Source organism: Phaethon aethereus, assembly GCF_964289735.1.
Source record: "Phaethon aethereus genome assembly, chromosome: 1".
In the NCBI taxonomy this organism is placed as follows: Eukaryota; Metazoa; Chordata; class Aves; order Phaethontiformes; family Phaethontidae; genus Phaethon; species Phaethon aethereus.
The window spans coordinates 101,041,304-101,064,847 of record NC_138575.1 but is presented as its reverse complement, the minus strand read 5'-3'; the positions used below and the strand labels follow the sequence as shown (position 1 = coordinate 101,064,847).

The following is a 23,544-nucleotide window of genomic DNA, read 5'->3' as shown; positions in this document are numbered from 1 at the left end:
TGGTGTCAATATAGCTGCTGACCTTTGTGACTGTAAATAAAAGACAGTTTTTGACCAGTAAACAACTTAGCAAATGTGAAATCTGTTTTGCCAGTGCTTGGAATAGTCAGTGCTTAAGATGACAGACTCTGCATACAAATCAGTTCTTACAAGAAAACAGATTTCTAGACGTGTTTGACAGAGAACACAGGTTTTCCATGACTTCAGACCATTGAAACCATTAATTTTAAAATATACTTTATTAAAACCAAATTAGTAATTAAAAAAAAAACAAACCGCAAAAAGCCGGTGCAAAACCTCACCACATTAGGCCTCTATTCTAGAATATAAATCCATTTAAGAGCATCATCTTGAAAATAATACAAAGCTCCCTTGACTTCATAAGGGCTTCACAGAGACCCACAAGTCCACAGTAGAAGACACATTTAGTATTTTAAGCTAAACTAAGTTAAGTGTCTAGCTTCCTTTTTATTAGACAGCAGCTGATACAGAACTGCAAGGGTCTAAATTCAGTTGCCTTGGATATGTTCATATATACATACTGTATTAGAAAATAAATATTAATTTATCACATATCCCTTATAAAAAACTAGTAGGCACCAGATGGACTACATTTTCTTTAATTTAGCTACGTACATTGGACCCCATGCTCTCCCTTTCTCTGGGAGAATCAGAAGTTCATGCTGTTGCGTACCACTGAGAAAAGTGAACTCCTGAGAGACTGCTTTGGCCATTTCACTTACGTCTACAGGCATAACATTACTGCAGGAGTTTAGAATCATATTTATTACATTGTTGTTTTCTGCCTTTGACAGAGTGCATGTAGAATAGACCAGAGATCCACCAGGACGCAACGCTTTAATAGCAGACCTGCAGGTAACAAAAACAACAAAAAATTCAACGTAAGAAGTGACATACTGTGGGGGAAAGAGAACATGTAAGGCTTATAAATCTAGAGTTATAAATAGGTATAAACATATATGAGAAAAATAACATAATGAAACAGGTCAGGAAGCTACCTGTAACACATTTTGCTTTCTCATTTATTAATTTATTCTCAGTTAACCGAAGCTATTTTTAACACAACAATGACAAGCAGAAAGCAGCATCTGTTCTGAGTTGCAGAATATAGTTCAAACTGTATTTATATTATAGTTTATAGTTTAGTTTCCCATTAAAATGCACTCTTAAGCTAATCCCTTTTAATCATACACTTTGGAGCCTTCAAGGACATAATGGCTCAAGGACTGAGTTGTAAACTAGTATTCAGACAGATCACCTCACTGCTTCTGGAAAACAGAAGTGAATACCACATTAAAATACAATTGTTCCCCAAACAAAACTTTTGTTTCAAAACAAAGGAATCTAAACAGGTGAATGCTGTTACTCATCTTGTGAATATCAGAGAGACAACACGGCAGGCACTCAGGGGACTGCAAGTGTGTCACTGGGAATTTAGGAGGTGCACGAGGGCAGGGCAGATACACACATAGCACAATGACACACACAGTCATGCTGTATGGAAAGACAGTGAATAATCTTAGATTGGTAGATACTACTGACAATACTGTATTGACACCCCCCCCCCAATCTACAGGAAAAATAAAAAGAAGAAAAAAACAAAAGAAAAAAACACATCTTCAAACCAGATGAGGTGAGCAGCCTGCAAATGCAGTGAGCCTGATTCGAAGCCCAGACAAACAAACACAATGCCATTGAAACAGAAATTCCTCCAGAGACAAGCTGAGGATTTGCTAAGGGTGGTATCTGAACAAAAACAGTTGAGAAAGGAAAGAAGAAAAAACAAGGGGGAAAAAGACAAGTCCTTTTAACAGGATTTGGCCTTTCCAGGAAAAGAATCAATAAAGAAAAGTCTCATCACAAGCAGGATCAAAGCAGATCACAGATCAAAGCTACTCTGAAAGTCCTGTCTGAAATAATAAGGAAAGACCAGGACAAATTCCTGAAACAAACAGAGATAATACAACTCTGTTCATCTTCCCAGGTGAAAACTCCTGCGTATTATACCCAACCTCTTTCGCTGGAGACTGTACACATTGTCTTGCTCATTTCTTCTATGAGTCCCAGTTACATTAATCAGCAAGCCAAGTATGCATTTTACTGGAGTCTATACTCCAATTTTAGTTAGCGTAAGAGAACAAAGCTCTCTCAACAGACAACGCTCAAAAAAAAAAAAAAAAATCAATGTTTAATACCTTTGTTGTATCAGTCTTCAGTAAAAAGACAGAGAGTGAGCAGATGGCTAGCACATTTAGCTTGAGTGAACAGTTCAAGTTCAGCCTGTTATAGGTAAAGAACAGGTTACAGAGTACTTAGGTAGTCTGAATACTTTCAATTTAACTGGCCTAATGGACTCATTCTAGGATACTTCCAAAATTAGCTAAAGCTATCACAAAACTGCAAGCTTATCTTAGACCTCTGAGTAGCTTTTGAGAGTCTGCAAAAATGTTTAAGAATGCTTTAGACACATGTTGGTATGGGACAGCATTTACAATGCCACCTTGAGACAGTAAAACAGAACAGGTGCCATCCTAACATCCCTTCCAGATCTTATTTTCTAAAATTCTGCAATTACCAGCATGCATGTGAATTGCCCAGCTCCAGATATTCAGCCTTCTTCCCCTCCATGTTCCAACACACATATACTCCTTAGCAGACTACCAGTACTGGACCTGAGGCCCTAAGCCGTCTCCACTGCCTCTCCAGCTACCTTCCTTGTTTGCAGCCATTCTGCTGTGGCTGCAGCTGCCTATTTAAAAGGGCAAGGCTCACAGTGCTGCTCTCTGGCCTGTCTGAGCAACCACAGTATGCCCAGATGTATGGAAAGTAACTATGGTAAAGCAGAGCAGGAATGTACAACCTTCCCTCCTCATGAACAAACAGCCAGACAGAGAACCACATACTGATCCCCTGTCTCCTTGGACTCATACCAGTACTAGAAAACACAAAAGCATTTTTTTTGCCCATGTAATAGTTGCTTGCTTTCTATCTTTCACATTAGAACTCAAAGAGAACACAGCTGAAGTCTCAACGGGCCCTCAAAAGTTGGCTGATCTTCACAGTACTATTAGAAATCAGCCGCTTTACTCATTTTCATAGAATTTCCCCCTCCAGCTATACCTTTTCCATGCGTACGGGAAAGCCATGAGAGGGCAGCTAGTTGGTTTGGAAGTGTGAAAAGTGTTTTCTGCATGACAATCAAGATGTACTTTTACCATACCTGCTAACTTTAGTCATAGAAGCAGATAACGGAAACTGCTTTCGTACCTGTAAGTTGAATACTACATGAACATTTAAACAAGTGAGAAAATATTTTTATTATGTAAAGGTAAATACCAAAAAAGTAGATAAGCTACAGCTTACAGGGTTAAAAGCCTGGACGCTTGCTAAGTGTCCATTTCTTACCATATATAAACTAACAACTATTCAAGACAACACTTTCAAAGGCACCGTGCTTCTACAACTGAGTTGCTGTGGCAGTGATTCAGAGGAAAGAGCAGCACAGGCTTCTGAACAAAATCCTGGAAATCTCACATCAAAAGACCCCTAACTCTAAGCCTTCTCAGCTTGGGAATCTTCACTGGCCAATGACCCAAGAAGGTCAGGCTGCTCAGTGCAGTTATCTTTATTCTGAACCTAAGTCGTGAATTAAAATATCTAAGCAGGATTACTTCACACAGCAAGGTTAATCAATGTATCTATCCATCTTGTCAAGTTCAGCAACAGTTGTTTCAGTGGCTGTGTTCAAAGTCAACCGACCGCCATCCCTGATTAAGCCGTGTTTGGCTTTTGATAAACTTGCACTGAGCTGCAAAATTCAAAGTGAAGAAGTGTTGGGCTCAAAGTCACAGGGTGATACTCCTCTGGGCTAAGCAGATTCAGGGACTTTGGTCCCCTTATCATCAGCATGACAGAGAATTCATTCATAGGAGAATTTGTTCAAATAAATTTAAGAAACTAGTCTTCCTCTATAATCGATGGAGGGGAACAAGCTTATCCAAGGGATAGGGGTCAGAGCTGGAGCATACCTTACAGACATCTAGCAGAACCCACCACTGCTACTATGACTCCACCATCTAAGAATGTAAAATTCCTCCTACATTAGGCATCTCGATTATACCCAAATCCTTACTTAAAGCTCAACTCTTAGCTTTGCAACTTCCAAAAATGGGCTCAAAATCTAGACTGATTAAAAAGGGTGCTAGGGCAGAAGACCCTAAAATATTTTTTCACCTTCCTCTTTTACAATACATTGTTTAAAAATAAAATACATTACTTAAGGGTAATTAATCTGCAATTATTTTTCTCTTACTGGTACACATGACCTTCATGTTTATTAAAGTACTAAAACTTTCAGTTTAAAATAGATCTAGTAATACTTAATTTCATCATTTTAAATTCAGGTATATACATTTACCATAACTCATTTTACATGGTAGAGGCACTGATATTGCAGTTTCAAGCTCAATATGGAGAAACATAAGAATACACATTAAAAGTACAGCAAACTTCTCCCGGAGCCTCATGACTTTTTCACCTTTCCCTATAACCATTTTTGTTTTAGTAACATGACAACCCGTTAGTACTTGCAATCAAGACCCTAAAGAAGCACCGCTGTCGGCAGCTGACAAGCTTTTATGCTGCATGCTACCATGCTACACCACTGCAGGAGTGTGAGGTTATTGTTTTAGCACCAGAAGATAGTCAAGGCAAAGCAGAAAAGACTGAAATTGGTGAAATGCACAACAATCCATTAAACATGTCCTATTTTCCATGTAAGGCCTGTATACAAGATCTCCAAGGCTAGTTCTTCCAGAAGACAATACAAAGCAGTATGCCAAAGAAGTAATCACATTATAAAACTGCAAGTACTATTGCACGTTTGTTCCAAGACAACATACATGCTAAACTAAAGAAAAAAAAGTCAGCTCTTTTCTGAGGTTCTGAACACAACTTTAGCACATATTAGCATATGACAATTTACGAGACTTCAGTGGTATCAAACAGTCCAAAATTTTAATTATATTTTCAAATCATCAATAGCGTGGAATTAGAATAGCTGGAAAACTGCAGGACAGTGAGATTCACTGGCACATCATTCTGTAGAAACCTGCCTGATGCTTTCCACACTTGCTTTAAACTACTAACATTATCACTTTATACCACCAAATCCACACTTAAATCTTTCCAGCACATAAAACCAAGACACATCTGTAATCCAAACAAAAGGGTGGTTGATATGCAGCCCATTCAGGAAGTACTCTGAAACAATTTAACACATGCAGATTGCTCCCCTCCTTATTATAAATGAGGTTTAAAGAAAAAAAAAAAAAGTATTAGCAATACTTTATATTTTTGCAGGATATGCCTTTGGATACAGGTTCAACAGAACGTATTGTACTATGGAAGTCAGAGGTACCAAAAATCCATTAATCTATCCTAACCCCTCATATTACAGGAATACTGGGTAAGATTTTTAAAATAAATATGTTATTTTAAAGCAGTTTTATTTAGTTTATTTCTCAAAATTTACTTTAAAACTAACAATGGAGAAGATGCTAACAATAAATTGGGAAAAACAGTATTATTATTTAATATCTCAGGGAAAAAAAAAAAGACCACTCTAGAGCCACACAACAACACTATAAAACCAAAATATTCTTACATGCAACTACAACATAATTAGCAAGAACCCCAAAAGATTTTTCACACTTACAGAAAATTAAACATGATAGGCTGAGATTTTGTTCATTATAAAGGTCTTGGTGTCTCCAACATCCTTTTAAAACTAGGCAGACACTATATATTTCATAGTATAGCTAGCACCTGCATGTCCACCATACTCCTCCTTGTGCTTGGGTTTATGTTGCATGCCATTGGAAGGGTCAGTATTAATTATGTTAATCATTCAACCATTTTCAGTATTCAAGTAAAAAGATTACATATATTTAGGGCAATTTTAAAATAATACAACACTTCAACAGTGCCATCTTTTGGCAACTGGGATGTATTTCTGCTCAATATGCAAGATAATGTCTGATCAGAATAAACACTGCCAACCCTTTTATAAGCTATTCAAGAAATAAAGCATCTCAAGATGCATTTCCTTTTATCCTCAATCCTAATTTTTTTATTGACTAAAGATATCATACATTTCCTTCTTCCTCTTAAAAGATTCTAAATACCTCGCGGTAATATGGCCTGCATGTTAAAGGTTTTGCCTTTTTTTTTTTTCCTCCAAACCAAGTCAAATTGATAAGGAAATTCATCCTGAGTCAAAACACCAATTTTTTTATTGCTTTGTGATGGGCAGTGACAGAGGTGCACAAGAGACGGAGACCTGAGTTCATGTATTCTCTCCACACCCCAAGCACATACTCCCTCTGCTCCTCTCTAAGCTTTGCTACTGTGGAGGGACATTGCAGTTCAGAATGACACAGTAGCAACAGGAGAAACATGAAGTGAACTGCTTTTGTTCAGCATTAGAGTGTACTATAAACGAAAGTAGACTCAGCCACCAAAAAACCCCCCAAAACCAAACACCACATATCCCAAAAACCCACCCTGTTCTGCTCTAGCCAAAATCTGTCACAATAATTCTGGTAACATTTCTATAGCAAACAATTTTAATTTCTATATTTCTTCTAAAGCAAAGACCAAACCTTCAGTTTAACATTGAGTTTTCTCTTCTAATGCATGGTGACTTCTGAAATACTCATCCTGTTAACACAGGGCTACGAGATACCCTTCGCAATACCAGAACTGTAACGTAATGGTAACAGATTGGTTTACTTCCCATTCTCAGATTTAAGAGCCACAAGTGCCAATGCAACGCTCAAGAATTTTGCTTCCACTCTCAATATTGCAGCTGCCTCGCACATGCACATGCTGGGTTTCTGCAGGCTCAGTATCACTAACAGCAAGGCTGTTTCTAGCTGGCTAGCCTCCAGCAGCCAGACGTAGTCCACTACTACTGCTGTGACAAACTTTCAACCCTTCCACCGTTTTAGTCATACCAGAATTACCTTCTTAGCTTATACACTCTCAAAGGTCCATCCCTCTTACCAACTTAAACTTATTACTTGCAAGAAGAAAAACATAAAGAGCCCAGCAGAACCTTCTCAACTAGAGAAGGGAGAACAAAAGACTCCTGAAGCCCGCTACAGACTTCGCCACGCAGCTTTAGAGTTAGCATTTTTCATTACAGCTTATGAAAAACACATACACATAGAAAGGACTGAAGGTGAAATTAAAGCAAAATTTGTGTCTGAATTTAAATCCATGATACCAAAACAGCTACCTTAGCTGCTGGTAGCTTATTTTTCATTTGTGCATCTATTTATTAATTCAATAAACTTTGTTTTGCAACATATCATAAGGGACTTGATCCATAAGTTACTCTCAGGGCACTGCAAAGGCTTAAGGAAGCAGGCAGTAGTTAAAAAATCATAAAACATTTATTTTGACATCTCTGATGGAATACAAAATGGAACCACAACAACAGCCACAGCACGTGCTCTGTGAAGAAATTCAAACCAACCATGAGCCTAAAAAACTCAGTTAAATGCCTCATACCTCCAGCAAAATAACCAACTGTGTTTCAGGGAATGGCATTGCACAAACATGACACATTTAAGCACAGAGAATCAGAATAAAAAATAAAGACTCCCCGTCTAGTCAGCAGCGATCTAACTGCTCTCATCCAGAGGGGCAAGGATGTACAGAAGAGCATGGTTTGCCCAGTAAGACAGCCCTGGCCAATTTGGAGCCTGAGGCCACTGGTCTGAGGCCACTGGTCTATATGAACTATTCAGCTTTTCCAAGATGGAAAGTGGTTAAAGACAGAATCATCCACGCAACCCATAGAAGGTTTGTTGGTCCAACAGCGGGAATTCTAAAAAATTCCCAGTGGAGCTGACTGACTAGATGGTTACAGATAAGCCAGGTGGATTAAATGGTCCGCTACAGAGGAGCAAAGGGAAAAAATACAAGCAAAAAGCTGAAGAACAGTGTGATGAAGCAATTCCCAATGCGATTTTCTCCACTTTCCGATGTGCCTTCTTTCCCTTCTCCACAGAAAATGGCATCCACTTCACTTCCTTCCTCAGCTCACCTCTCCCCCTCGAGAGCTGTGCTTCAGAATTCCCTCAGGTCACTCCAGAATGCCCCTGAACTTAGGGAGCTCCTGTGCAGGAGACCAGCACATGCTGAAACAGAAATCTATGGCACAAGATGGCTGCTGTATTTCTGGAGGGACTCCCTTGTGTTTCTCCTTCCCCCATGACATTCAGCCTTGCCATCCTTCTAATGCCTGACACTAAAACTCAAGCAATTTCTACGATAGCAGATTTTTTTAAAGGTTCAAGACACTGGCTCCCCTTGCCTTTGCAATGAACGTTAAAGGCTGAGATTTTTTTCATCAGTAGCAAATCACCAGCAAAACTGAGTAATTTTGCCTGGATAGGACAACTAGCTAATTGCAAGTATCTTCCTTTTTGCTTCATCATTACATGCCCATGTGCTACGAAGGCTTCTGTCTTAATCAAAGCAGAAATGGTGCAGTAGTACCATATGCTAAATATACGATGGTGTATTTTTAAAAAACAATTTTTGCCTTCACTCTACAACAACGACAAAAAAACCCACAATTAAAAGCACACAATTCTTCTTCTATGTACATGTGGAAAACTCTACACTTCAGTGAAAACACAAAGGTGACACTGAATGCAGGAGGAGGAGTATCAGGATTTTTCCAGTAAATCACAGTATTTCCTACACATTATGTGAAAAAGACTTTCCAACAAATAAATCTATGACTAAATGTATTCTATGAAATCACGTCACTAATTTTCACACACCAGAGAAAACCGAGCAGCTTGTAACTTAAGGTTTGCTATATCTGTGTCCTACATTTTCATCACAAGTTTTAACATTTATTCTAAGTAAGATATATTTTCAAAGGCCTGGACTTGAGAAAATCAAGCAGGTCTTGTGGCATGTAGAATAGCCTTTAGAGACTTAAGTTGCACATTTTACCTAACGACTTAAGGGAAAATGTCAAACTCATTTTACTTCTCAGGTGTGCAGATTGGTAAACCACCATGCAAAGTGGCTGCATGATCCTCTGCTCTGGTGAAGCCCAGGACTGAAGCAGCAAGACAAACACAGATCAAAAGTTTTATGAAGCCACTTGCACACCACCTGGTTACTTACATATGACATTAAATAATAGCTTAAGTACCCTTTAATTCAGAAAAATAGACTCAGAACATTTGGGCTGAGTTTTTTTATTTTATTTCTCCTTCCAAGTAAAAGCATATGCACAACACTCTTGCCTCCCAAACTATTAAATGAGAAAAGAAAAAAAAAAAACCAACCCAAAACTTCTGCTAACCTTTTCTTGAAAAAGGTCAGCAGTTTCAAATACCATGTGAGGATTGATATCCAAAGGAAAAAAGTTCTTTATAGAAGGAAACATTCATTTTATCTCAGTGTTGCACTCCAGGTGCATAGTTTTTACAAGAGAAGATATGTATGTTACACAGAACTATATATATACAAATACAGACATAGCTCCTTAAAAATCATTATATTTATAAGCAAAACAGGGATTGAAACATTTAATTAACTAGGAAGAATAAACAGTGTTCTGTATTTCTCCAACTAAGTTTAACGCTTCATCCTGAGTTTTGAAAAATGAGAATACATAAGACTCAAGAGATCATCTAGGAAAATGAGCATTTGTATGGCTTATTTTGCCACCAGTAATCCAAAACATACTTCAAACTTCTCACCCCAAATTCTTAACTTTGTGCATGCATGTCATAGGTATTCAAAATAATCATCCTTGTAGCTAACTACTAGGGAGAAAAAGAGGTAAAAAAGGAAAGTCAACCAATATGTATCTTTTGAAGTTAGTCTGAGCTCCCATGGACCAGAACTCTATCAGAGCTGTTTAATTACTGAGAGGTGTTGCATATAGAAGAGTTACAGTACTCTGAATGCCTTTGCTGCATTTTCTAAATTGTATCCTGTTGGATTTATTTTCAGCTGAACCCTAATACAGTTTCTTTCAGCTGCAGTAACTGCTCTAGGAATAATGACAACATCCATAACAGTTTCGCCACTAAGTTCTATGCACTTGAGCTTAACACAAACTTTAATTTCTATCTGAGAACTGATAGCATTGGTCAATTCACGTACAGGAACCACTGCATTTTGTGCTAGCATTCAGTATCAGGAAATAAACCTTCCTTACTTACTTTGCAATTTGTTTTCTGCATGAACACTCCAAATAACAAGATTTGCAGTGTGTTCCAGGATTATAGCACTCAGCAGGGATGCTTTAGTTTTGGTATTAACAATCATTGCAATTTCAATTTCCTTCAAATCAGTGGTGCCCACCCTGCTTATAACATTTGCTGTTCAGCATTTATGACACTTATTTACATTTCAGATTTTATTCAGACTGGAGTAGGAAGACTGTTGCATCAGTTTCAACACTTCCTTCAGATCTTCATTCTCTGAAGACTATGTACTTAATTATGCTGTACCGCAAAAAATACTTTTCCTTCCTTCCCAGCTTCCCCCCTCAAGTTGCTCTGCGAAAAAAGAAAACAGAAAGAAAACAAAAAAAAAGGGGGAAAAAAAGGCAAAAGAAGGAAGGAGGAGGAAGAAAAAAAAAAAAGAAAAAAAGAAAAAAAGCTCAAAATTACCAAACCCTGAAAAACAGATTAAGAAAGAGGGAATCCCAAATTTTGGGCTGAGTGTCACTTGATAGAAATGAAAGCAGAACTCCTCTTTGCATTTATTCTTCTGATTTGTGTGTTATCCTTATACTTAATACTACTGCTAAACTGAAACAATGCTTGATCTTTGCACTTTAAGCTTCATCTTCAAATCACGTAATACTTCTTACACTACACTCAACAAAATTGCTGCAATTCAGCCTTATACTTGTTTTTGTTTTACAGATACAGGAACCAAGGTGAGCACCAAATAATCTGAACAGATAAACCAGAGGTAGCTTTGCATGAGCTGACTCACACGAAATGCAGTACAGCTGGATTAATGCAGGTTCAGCCTTCCTGAATATTACTGGAAGTATCAGAGATAGGATTCAAACTCAATTTTTTATTTATAATTTTGCACACTAGCCATAAAACAAAGGCTTGAATTGGGTAGCATTCCATAATTTTAGTTTTGCCAAACTTCTAATGCACTTGCATGAATCACTTAGCCTTTCCTAGTTTCATCATTTCATTTTTCCCTTTTGCACAGGATCTGAGATGTCATTAGTGCTGGAAATTCATTCTGAAGTGATCAGAATAAAAGGAACAACAAAAATACAGCAGACAGCTATATAATTTACTAAGTATATGTCAAATATTTTACCTGATAAAGCTTGTAATCTCTAAATCTACAACCTAACCATTTATTTCATATGCTCCAAAATCTTTTAAAAGACAAAAAAAATTCTAGTGGACATAATAGATTGGTCAATCTACAGAACTACTCAGACCTAAGTTGAGCAACAAAATTGAAATTACCAACCTTTTACTGCAACTTAAGTATCAAAAGTATTTTGTCCTTACAAATCTAATTCTTATTGCTGTTGCTATAGTAAAGTATACTTTCAACAGAAGCAAAGTTCTCTTCTTGATTTTGGAATAATTCAATTAAATCTGATTTGGCCTGACAGAAATGTCTCCTTTTTTTTAAAACAAGGTCTCTGCTGTCATGAGTTCTCCACTTCAAGATTACAATCTGGAGTGATTTATGCAAATTCTCAAAATTTCCCTGCATGATCTATGCTTTCTTTTGGTAGGGCTTCACAAATTGGATTTTGTGTGTCAAATATTGAAAAGGGAAAAGTGAAACAGGTCAGTGTTTTAAATGTGATTGATTTCTTCAAAGGAAATGGGTGACATGATGCATTACTGCAATAAGATACTCATATTTCTGTTATAAATCATAGGGTTCTGCTGGGCCTTTTTCAACTGGAAGTCGTGCAAAACTATGTTGAACTACTGCAATGGGAACTTTCCATAAAAAAACTTTTTCTTTTTTATAATATGTTATTTTGCCCTCAACTTGCTTTGACAGATGGATTTCAGGCGTGACTGTTACTTTGCAAAAACCACTCAAGTCTAGAAGGTATTATTGGGAAGTCACTTTTTTTCTTCCCCAATGAGAAAAACTGTGGAGTTTGAAATGCTTCACAAATGCTAGCTTATGGCCAGTATCATTAAAAAGTGTAATACATGACAACCTTGATTTGAACTACTGGGTGGATATTCTTGAAAAAATAAACAAACAATCCTCAGTCACGCACCAAACCCCACATTCTTTTACATTTTTACCCTATCAATTATGATCAGTAGTCTTTCTGTGTCACAAAGACTCAAATGGGTATTAAATTCATGCAATAGTGGACTCAACCTCTTCATATGAACAGCCCAGAAAGCAAATTCTGAAGCAGCATTAACTAATGACCTAAGTGATGGTTGGTAACCAGTCCCGACTTACAGCTCCGTTATCAAAAAGACTGTAATAAAGAACCATAAGGGATAATTCTGTGAAAGAACAATAGCAGCAGCAGCAGCAAAAGGACTTTCGGAAAGAATGCCCAGCTTGGCAGGTTTACAAATTTATTTTTCACAGATAGTTAAAAAAATATGTCTTTTTGCTTCAGCTGAGGAATGTATCTGAAACCACTTTAGCTGTGTCCACTGAAAATATTCTGATATGGTACCAGCGTGTTCGGAGTCATCTGGAAATGGACTTATATATATGTGAATAGCTGAGTTAACAGGGCTGTACAGCAGTACGGTAGTAGAAGACCTACGCCTCACTGCTTACATTACCCCATACAAATGTCCATATTCACATTAGCCTAGATTAACTCTTTATTCTGAACAGCAATTGCAACAACATATTCTTCACATTCTTTTCACATGGTGAAACCTGATTTTTGTTACTACACATGGGTAATCTTGCCCCCATGTCATTTTTACTAATTACTAAAAGCTCCTTTAATAGCTTTCCTTTGCACTTCTTACCTTATCAGCTGGAATTGAAGAGAGGGTAACTCTTTCCTTTGTATTAGCCTAAGCGTAGCTTGCTGAACATCAGAAGAGAATAGCCAACTTCTGTCATTTGAACATGGAGCATCAACCAGTACCTATACAACAAATAGGAGCAAATAAGACAATTCAGAATAAAGATACGCACTTCCTGAACACCATATGCCAAAAACTTGCTCAACTTACTTTCGCAAACACTTAGAATACCCTTTTTATTTTCCCTTTTAGGGGCAGAAATGATCTGAGTACTATTTTGAGATGTTTTTTATAGAGTTACGGGGGGAGAAAGGGAAGATAAGAAATTACTGCTCCAAAAGGTACCTTCTACCTGAATAGTTTTCACTTGTTTCTCCCCCTTCCTAATTACACATCATGCAAAGAACACAAGGTCTTCAGAATTTACTACCAAGGCTAAATGGGTATCATCTAATACGTGAACAAATGCACAGTAGGCATCATACAGTGATCCTGAGGCTCTACAAATACTGTACATGACCTTGATTTTCCTTGATAGGCCAGGTATTTTCACCGGGGCCAGAAACAAAAATAAAATTAAAAAGAGCGCGGCATAGGAAGAAAAAAAAAGCATACTGCAGACATGTCATTTGCTAATAAGTAATAATGTTACCTTGTCATATAATTCAGGCTTAAGATCTCCAATCCGTCTACCATCCAGTTTAGAGACTGTTATTAAGTTAATCAAAGGATCCGGGATGAAGGATTCTATTGTCTGTTTCAACCATCTTGACCTCAAATCATCATATTCGTTACAGTGAAACTGACCTTAGAAAATTAAAAAAAATGAAGTAAACACCCTAAAATAAGTCTTTATGGTTTTTGTTTTGCGTTTTTTGTCTTTTTTTTTTTTTAACAAATATAAGGAGCTACACCGATTTCAGAAGTTCTACTGTTTTGCCATGACTGCCATAGAGTTTACACCTCGTGTGCTTATGTTATTGCACATTTTATAACTTTGCTGAATTCTTGTAAATTCCAACATGCTCCTACAGAGTAATCTATATATAAATATTTACTAATGAATACTTACTGCAGCAATAGACTTCCACAGTAAAACAAACTTTAAACATGATCCACACCCAAAGACCAGTGCTAAATGAGTGCCTTTCTTGAGCCGTTGTCTAAATGAAGTAATTGCCCCTTATTAATTAACTAATTGCCTTTTAAATAAATAAAACATCAATTTTGTCTATCTTAAGTCAAGCAGTCCAACCCCTTATTTATTTGAAGTTTAAGCTAGAAGTGTTTTAACAAAAGCCTTTTGGTTGCACTTACTTTTAACAACGTAGCCAGAGTGGTTACCCCTTCAGAAAAAACACTGTGGTTGCTTGTACCCATACCAGCAACACACCATACTTTGCCTCTTAGTCCTGTTTCCTAATTTAATAAAATTTCTTTCTTGTCTCCACAGGCTGTCCTACACCACGTTTGCCACACACAATTTGGTACATCTTAGCATGCACTGAGGTATATTAAGAATCAATTTCCTTATATCTTATGTTCTCAGCAACAATTTGGTATCTTCAGAAGCAGCCATGGAATAAATGTGGGGTTTTTTTTTCCAAACCTTTTGAAAGGGCAATCCACATTTAATTTACCTCACTGGCATCGCCTCATTCCTCTAGAAGAGGGAGGGAGAATCAGCTGTCATCAACAGGTACAGGTGGTTTTAGTTATGGTCTCATCAGTAAGAACATAAGGTGATATGAACATTTTGAGACAATTATCACCCAAGCTAACATATAAACTTGGAAACAGCAATCACATCTTGCTTTAACTCCCTGGCCTAGAAGAGCTGAGCTACTGCTTGCTGTTGCCTTCTAAATGTTGTGATTATCTTAGTGCCCTTCTGCAACATCTAGGTGGATTGAGACACGGAGCTTACTGAATACTGATATAGATGAATTCCTCATCATAAGCTTTCTCCTTCTGCCTAGATCTTGCACATTTAATTTGTTATGCTGTTTTACATCAGTACACTTAAATTTACTTATACTATTTGCATAGCACTGGCCAGAGAGGCAGCAGAGGAAAAGAAGAAAAAAGTATGAGTATTCTAAGATTGCAGATTACTTACCTCCCTGTACCAACAAATCTACATGATTTTAAGTAACTTCTTGAGAAGTAACAATAACAGAACCAGTGGAGGAAGAAAAACATAGAGCTACTTCACTTTTGTCTGTCAGTCTGCAGTATATTAAATAACTACTGCATTCTTCATCCTCTTTTAAGTAAAAAGACTTCATAAAAATCTCACTAAACAGCATGGAACTCCTTGGGATATAAACTGTTGTTTGGGTTTTTGCCCCCAATTCAAATCTTGTACAGGACACAGGCACAACTGAAAATAACCCAGGCACAGAGTGAAGGATCTGCTTCTAACAGCACCTCAATACATTACCTGGATCAGCACACTGCAGTATAGCTACTGATTTACCCCCTGGTGCAGCACAGAGATCCAAAACGTTTTCCCCATCTTTCACTTCCAACGCCAGCACTGGCAAGAGCGAAGCAGCATTCAGCAGGTAATAGTCTTTCAGTTTACCAGCCTGGTGCTTTTGTGCAGGGAATCTCCCAGGAGTTCTCCTGATGTAACACTTCAAAGATGCCGGAAGATAGGGCAAAGGTCCTTGAAAGGCAGGATGATATCCCTTCACACGCATGGTGTTCTCCAGTTCAGCAGACTGGCTGAACTTGTTAAGCAGGACGGCATACTGCCAGCACAATGGGTATGTGAGTACATCTCTAGATTGAAAAAAGGAAAAGCTATTTAATAACTTGGCAAATAAAATGAGCTTTCCATAGCGCTTCTTGCATAAGGATAACAACCTCACCCTCAGATGATTATCATACAATCAAAAATAAATAATTTTGATTAGATATGATTAAGAAAAGTATGTAGGAAAATAATTTTAATAGGAAATCAAGCCACTGTTCTAATTATTGGATTTAAAACACTAACTTCTTCAGAAACAAAATGGTCTCTATTTTTCCTAATTCTTTAACAAATGACTGTAGAAGTTATAAATTATGAAGCATAATGCTTTCTGACTATAAAGTACTTCCCTAGAGACAAAGACAACTGTAATGTTAGTTGTAAATATCACAACAAAAACCAATCACATTGGCTTTGCAACAGTTATTCCAGCCGACACCAGAAAATGCCGTTTTTACAAGTGTTCTTTTCTAAATTTTCTTTTATGTTCTGCGAACACTGGGCCAGAAAAAAGCCAGCCAATTCCTAGAAGACGGTAAAAAAGCAGTGCTTACATGGCAGGAACATGCTTGTTCATATTTCAGTTCACTTTTTCAGACCTTTCTTACACGGATTTCCCCCATTTTGTATTCAAATTTCTCTCAGTATTTTTTCATTTAGCCTCAAAAAATACCCCTCAGGAATATTCACTGTCTAAAAGAGAAATACACATTGATCCAACCTAAAAGAGTTCTTAAGTTGATTTACTTAAACTAATGCTATACACCTAAGCTTTTTCTTAAACAATGGAGACACTTTTTTTAAACTACTTGTTAGTCCAAAGAGGTCACTCAGAGGAATCATGCGGTTTCTAAGACTCCAATCACACAAGATGCTTTTCCCTTCAAAGTAACATGACACTGATTATAGGAGCTCTCCTGTCCTGGTTTCAGCCAGGATAGAGTTGGTTTTCTTCACAGAAGCTGGTGTGAGGCTGTGTTTTGGATTTGGGATGAGAAACTGTTGATAATGTGCTGATGTTTTGGGTTGTTGCTAAGTAGTCAAGGACAGTCCAGCTTCTCGTGCTGGCCTGCTAGCAAGGAGGCTGGGGGAGCACGGGGAGCTGGGAGGGGACACAGCCAGGACAGCTGGCCCAGGCTGGCCAAAGGGATATTCCATACCATACGACGTCATGCCCAGTACATAAACTGGAGTTAGCCAGGGGGCAGAAATCGCTGCTTGGGGACGGGCTATCGATCACTGGGTGGTGAGCAATTGCTGTATTGGGTATCACTTGTTCTTGTACATTCCTTTGTTGGTATTATCATTTTGTTTCTTTCTTTCTGTCCTATTAAACTGTGTTTATCTCAACCCACGAGTTTTTTTCTAATTCTCTCCCCCGTCTCACTGCGGGAGGGGGAGTGAGTGAGTGGCTGCATGGTGCTTAGTTGCTGGCTGGGGCTAAACCACGACACCTCCTCATGCACTTTAGGTCAAAGTCAACTGCTTTTGTTCAAATTCCTGCTCAACAGTATATACGCTAAGCAGTGAACATCTCCAGAAGGGCTCTTCTGATGGCTTTCCTATGAGCGACAACCACCAGCGAGCAGGGAAAGGAAAACGTCTTCTTGCAATACCACAGCTAGTTATTTAGCAGCTGTGTGATCAAGGCCCAAATTAAGCAATAGCCTTTTCTGTAAGTGTTGTTAATATTCAATTTCTTCTAATGAAAGAAATCAGGGGATGTACTTCTAACACCTTTGCCCCAGTCTCTCAAAATACTACAAAGCCGTAGGGAAAAAAACCCCTAACAGCAGCTGTTAAGTATAAAGGGATGCTTTTTGGACCACGTTTTTACAAAATGGTCAACAAACACATAAAATGGCAGTCTCCTTGCAGTGCACATGCATACAGGAGAACAGAAACTTCATCACATCCAAAAGAATAACGTCAAGGAAAAAACCAAAAAATTCCAAGCTTCAGTCTTCTGTTATTCAACACTTTTACACTAGTTCTAAACTGAAAATAAACTGAAGTAATTGTTAGAGTCCATGACTCTCTTCAAAGTTATTTTTTGAAGCACTCAAAAAATACCACCACCTCTCCTTCCCTTACTTCCCCAAAACAACAGACCTGACACTGGTCCATATATCTCCCAGTTCCGTTGTGTACTGCTTCTCAAAATGATCCAGAACGACTTGACAAATCTGCTTTTGAAGTTTCCTTTTTGTTGTATTTTCCAGCTTCAGAGAATGGAGGAAAAAAGAAAAGCAGTGAAAACAAACAAATGAAACGCCCCATACGTCTCACTAGAACTATTAAAGGAATGTATTCTTAATTTAAATCAACTTAGTATCAGTGATATTAGGATGCTCAAATATCAAGGTCACATCACACATGTGCGACATAACAGAAATTTTAGAGAACAAACAAGTTAAGGTAGCGTACTCTCTTCTTCTCTACCTGTGAAGAGGCCATTCAAAGTTTGCTGTTAATACTCCTTCGCATCCACTATGCGAATAATGGAGTGGTTCCTGGGACTCCAATATACCAAGAGCAATATAAGCAAGGCATGATTATGATCACTCACTATGATCACCTCTGCCAAGACGAATCCACGTGCTTAACTAAAAGATATTAATTTGATTCATTGTGGAAGTCAGCTAGAGTTGAGCCACAAAGCACTGCAGTAACTAATTTATTCCAGGAATAGGCAAAAAAAATCGGCTACACTTCTTGGAGGTTTTTTTTGTTGTTTTGGGTTTTTTTTAACCTATGAAGTTTTGATATTTTATTGGGGGGGAAGGGCGGTAAGAACTTTTGGTTTCTAAGCAAATTTGTGCTACTCGGAAGGAAAGCCCCGAAAAGAAACACGGAATCCTGAGGGACTTCCCTCCCCACGGACATGGCGCAGCCCACCCCACGCCCGCGGCACCGTCCCTCCTCCCGCCTCCCCGCCGTGCCGAACACCGCTCCTCGCCGCACGGAACACTTGACGCAAGGTAGCACCGGACGACCTGCTAAGCTCCGAGCTACTGTTCACTCTTAATTTAATTAAACACCGCAGTGCGTTTGCGGGTCAGATTTGTCTCTAACATTACGCGATGCCCGCGTAAGAGGGGCCGCACTGCCTCACAGAGGGAGCCACCGCTGTACCACAGCCAAACGCGGAGAGGCACGGCACTGACGGCAAAACAGGCCACGAGGGCCCTTCAGCACAGAGTGCGAACGTCCAAGACATGCTCTTTCACAGACCGGACACGGGGATTACAAACGGGGCCGGCCCATTGCGGGCGGGACCCCGGCACCGGTCACTAGGCCGTGTCGGGGCTCCTGGTACAAACGCCCCCACACCACCCACGCCGCCGTTTCAAACTGAGAAGCAAACAGCGGCGCCCCGCCGCGGCCCTTCCCTCCAGAGGCGGCGGCGGGGCCTATTCCCGTACCGCTGTACGGGCCCCCGCCCCGGGAAGCGCAGATCGCGGCCTCCCGCCTCGCTTCCGGCTGCCGCGCTGCTGGCCCCCGCCCCCCCCGTGCCTCACCGGCTCCGCGGCCCGGGCGGCCGCTCGGCGCGGCAGGAGGGTGGCCCCAGAGCCAGAGGCCGGCAGCGGCGGCGGCGGCAGCAGCACTCGCCGTGCCGCCGCGCGCGACAGTCGCATGGCCGGAGGCGGGCGGGGCGGCAGGACCGGGGCGCCCCCTGGCGGCTGGGGGCGGGGCCAGCTCCGCCCGTCCGGCCCCGGAGCCGCCGCCGCCGACCTCCTTTGCGCCCTGTCGCTCCCAGCAGGTGCTGGGGGTGGTTTGAGGGTTTTTTTGGTCTGTTCTTTGATTGTTTCTTCGGTTTTTGTTTGTTTGCCGTTTCTTTTTTTTTTTTTTTAAACCGTGGGAGTCTGGACTGTCCTCCAGCGTTGCCAGCCTCCCCAGGAGATAAATCAGGATTAGGCAGCGACTGGAGCCGCGATTAATCAATTTATAAAACCTATCCTCACCCCCGAGCCTGCTCGAGGTGCTGCCGCCATCCATGCCACCACTGTGGGAGCTCTGCTAATGGCTTTTCACCAGTCCGTAACTCCTGGCTTGGTCCAGGCTTATGCAGACCTTGCAACTGCTGTTCAGCTGCTCAAGAGCCTCCTCTAAAGCACGCCGGAGCCCAGCTCTAGCTTAACCTGCTGCTACTGCAGAGAAAAAAAAATCGATAGAAACTTGATAATTATTCACACAAACATCTTACACACATTCTCAGGTAGCCCATTCTCTGGGAAGAGTGACCAGGAGAACCACCAAACCCCAACTCACCAACTGCAACTGGTTTAGCAGCACTGAAGCACTACAGACTGCTTCATCTGAACAGAGCTGCTGAGACCTGCAAACCTCTCCTGCGAAGAAGGGCATCTTGCTGTGTCGGCCATCTTTGGCTGCAGCCATCTTGGCCTAGTAAAACAGAGCCACCACGTGCCCTCTTTCTCTCAAAAGCTCGCTTGTCCACCAGCATCTGCCAACTCCTTCAGTAAAGAGCAACCCGTGCAGAAACAGCAAGTTTGTTTAACAGCAGTTCTGATTAATGGCTGCCCACACAGCTCCTGTGCGCCCAAACCAGCCTCTGAAATCCAGACTGGAAAGGGGTGCAAAGGTAAAGGCAGGAGTGCTATCGTATAGATAAATATTTGAGTTTCAGGCACTGACTAATGAAGACTAAGGGCATTTATGAAAATCTCATGGAAATTATCATCAAACTTGAAAACTTACTTGAAACATTTCAATCGGGACCCCGACAAAGAGCTAGTAAGCAAAATAGAGACCTCCTACCTATCAAATGTGAAAGGAAACCAGAGGGTTGTTTGATAAATGAGTTGTACCATGAGACACGGACCAAAACTGGTGTAAAAAGTACAGTTCTCTGCAGTTGTAATTCTGACAAGACCAGTAACATCCAAGAAAATACATACAATAACTGAATTTTACTGTACCAATAAAACAAAAAAGTATGCTGAATGAGTCGCCTTCCCCTAAATATAGGGCAATATTCTACTTGTAGATGGTGCCGTCAGCATTGCTTAATGTGTCTGAAACCAGTAAGATTTGCAACATATCAAAAGCAAAGAAGGGACTTCAGTTAAATAGTTTGTTCACTAGCAATACCATGATTGTAAACAAACAGACAAACTACACCACCACAGTAAAAATGCAGCTGCAACCTATATCTCTGTTGTGTGCTATTGAAGAGATGGATTGACTCTAGGGGAATGAACTTCAGTTCGTTTTGAAAGGCAGGCTACTGTTCCTCTTAATAAAAAGCAATCCAGAACTATGCGATTTCTGTCACCTAAGCAACTACACTTGCCACGGTAAGTGACCATGTGCATGCCTGCATGCCCTGTTAAACCACAAACCACAAGCTGTATCACATTTCTGCAAAATCCATCGTATTTCCACAACTCCACTATAGCCTCAGTCCACAGTTCTCTTAAGCTAACACATTTCCTTTAAATGCAAGTTACCTTATTTCAAACTTGTGTTTTCTAAGCATGTCCTCGCATTAGGGAAGCAAAGGAAGAGGACAGAATGTATGCCCTATTGTGCCCTGATACTTTCAGAGAACAGAGGGTGGCTGAAATGTCTTAAAATTCGAGAGTCAATATTCAGAAATACCACCACCAGCACATCAACATATTTTAAGCTTAGCAACTAGAAAAGACGGGACACTACTGTGACTTCCACTGTTCAGTTTCAGGTGTCCACAGCTTCCTGGAGCAAGCACAAATTTTGAGCCTTCACTATTATTATATAGTAATTTAGAAATATAATAAACAAGGAGAATATGTTTGCTTGTGTATTAGGAAAGAATTAGCAAAAGTTTGCTATGTTTTATGGACTTCAAAGTCATGAACAACATGACTTTTAGGATAAAAAAAAATGTAGATTAGCAGATCATGTAAGTTAATGCTGTTAGGATGTAGTACCCTGGGAAACTTTTAAGACTGTATTTTTCTGCATGATAAATTTTAGGACACTGCTTTTTGCAGTAGCAAATACAGACATGGTGGGAAGACTGACTAAGCATCACTCTGAGGTCTGCAAAATCTACTACCTTCTGAAGAAAACTTCTAAGTGTATGTACACATTTCAAAATCCCGAGTCTCCTGTTCTTCCTCAGTCCTTCAGTCTCTTATCTAGTTGCTTATCAGTGAATCATTATTTTAGTAGCACAGCTACCTTATTCAGGCTCACCTGGCTTTGTTGGTCTTTACAGGTTTAACCAACATACTTGACTTGATGTAAGGATTTAATTTCTTCTTACTCATCCTCACTCAACTTTTCCCTCTCTCAATCTTTCCACTAGCCCAGCAGAAAGAAAAATTGAAGCAATCTTAAAAATTCATGTTCATTGGGGAGTACACATAGATTGCTAACAATTCCGTGGTCCACTTTCCTAATATCTTCTGAAAAGCACAGATTTTGTTAGCATAGAGCAGTTGCCAGAGCAATCCTAAGCAAGAAAATACAACTTAACTGAAGATTAGGGGGAGAAAAGAGAAAAAAAACCAAACCAACCAAAAAACACCCCCAAAAACCCTCACAAAACCAACTAAACAAGAAAAAGATTCTTCTGTTGTAAGATAAACTTGTCTCAAATTACATTTACTTTTAAAATATAGTTCCTCACTCCATTTACAGATGCAGCTGTTCAAATAAAAAAAAAAAGCCTACGCTTTGTTACTGTCCATCAGTCTTTTCTAATGTGACATCATTATATCAAAAAATAACTATTCTTGGGAGATATACTGGTTTCAACTGGAGAAGAAAATTGTCATGAGACCACTCCTGGCTTAAAAGTCATCTAAAATAGCAAAACTGAGAAAACCATATTTAAGTGACAGATAGGCCTCCAGAGGATAGAGGTACAATTCTTCCAGTTTCAAGGAAAGGACAATCACTGCAGCCTTTATAAAGGTCATACAGAATTCACAGCCTAGAAGGTGAGAGAGAACATGGGCTTAAAGCCCATGCTTAAAGCACAGGGGCTTCTGTGGCCCCTGCTGATAGATAGCCAGTGGGGTGACTGATGTGCTTGATGATTGCCTGTTACACTTGCCTCACTGGCCTCTCTGTAGGTGCCTTGCTGCTTCGCTCTTGGTCCTTGTAACCAGGGCTCACCAGAGGGCCATTAGAAAGCTGGCATCAGCCGTCTATTGCAGGTAATTCTCTTAAAGCTTTCCAGTTCTCTGTCAGGAGTGTGGAACTGAAGTAGAAATCTCACAAGATTATCAACTAGCTTCGAAAGTTACAGTGCTTTTGTCTCACCTCAATATGAGTGTCCCTCACCTGCTGTGCATTGTTTACATGGAGACACCACATTACAGGCATGAAACGAAACATAATGGATATCAAATATACTTACCTTTAATAATACAACTATAGTTATTATTTTCTATTTAAAACCTTTAAGTCTCTGAGTAAGGTCCTTCTGTGGATTCTAGGTTTTGGCTAAAAAGACAAGAACAACTTCTTTGGAAGCACTGAATACTTTTTAGATTAATTCAGCTCATGAAAATTACTATTCCTTCTCTTAGAAGATAGATTTAACTTACGTTTAAAATTTTTTGTCTAAAATGTTTTTAAAATGTTACACATAGATAATGCAAAGTGTTCTGCTTATGTGGCATATTTTTGTGTTCCTACCACTCACGTACTTAAGTACGAGTACTCTTAGGTGAATGCACTGATACA

At 39.5% G+C, this 23,544-nt stretch overlaps 1 protein-coding gene across 1 annotated transcript; it reads right to left on the bottom strand.

Annotated features, from left to right (window-relative positions):
* Positions 1–503: 503 nt before the first annotated feature.
* Positions 504–19,977, bottom strand: NSUN3 (NOP2/Sun RNA methyltransferase 3). The gene is made up of 6 exons (XM_082014411.1): positions 19,362–19,977; positions 17,953–18,062; positions 15,521–15,869; positions 13,735–13,884; positions 13,083–13,204; positions 504–870 (listed from the first exon to the last, which is right to left on the bottom strand). Exons 1-6 carry the CDS (start codon positions 19,476–19,478, stop codon positions 609–611), a joined length of 1,110 nt encoding a protein of 369 aa, XP_081870537.1. The 5' UTR covers positions 19,479–19,977; the 3' UTR covers positions 504–608.
* Between the last annotated feature and the right edge of the window lie 3,567 nt (positions 19,978–23,544).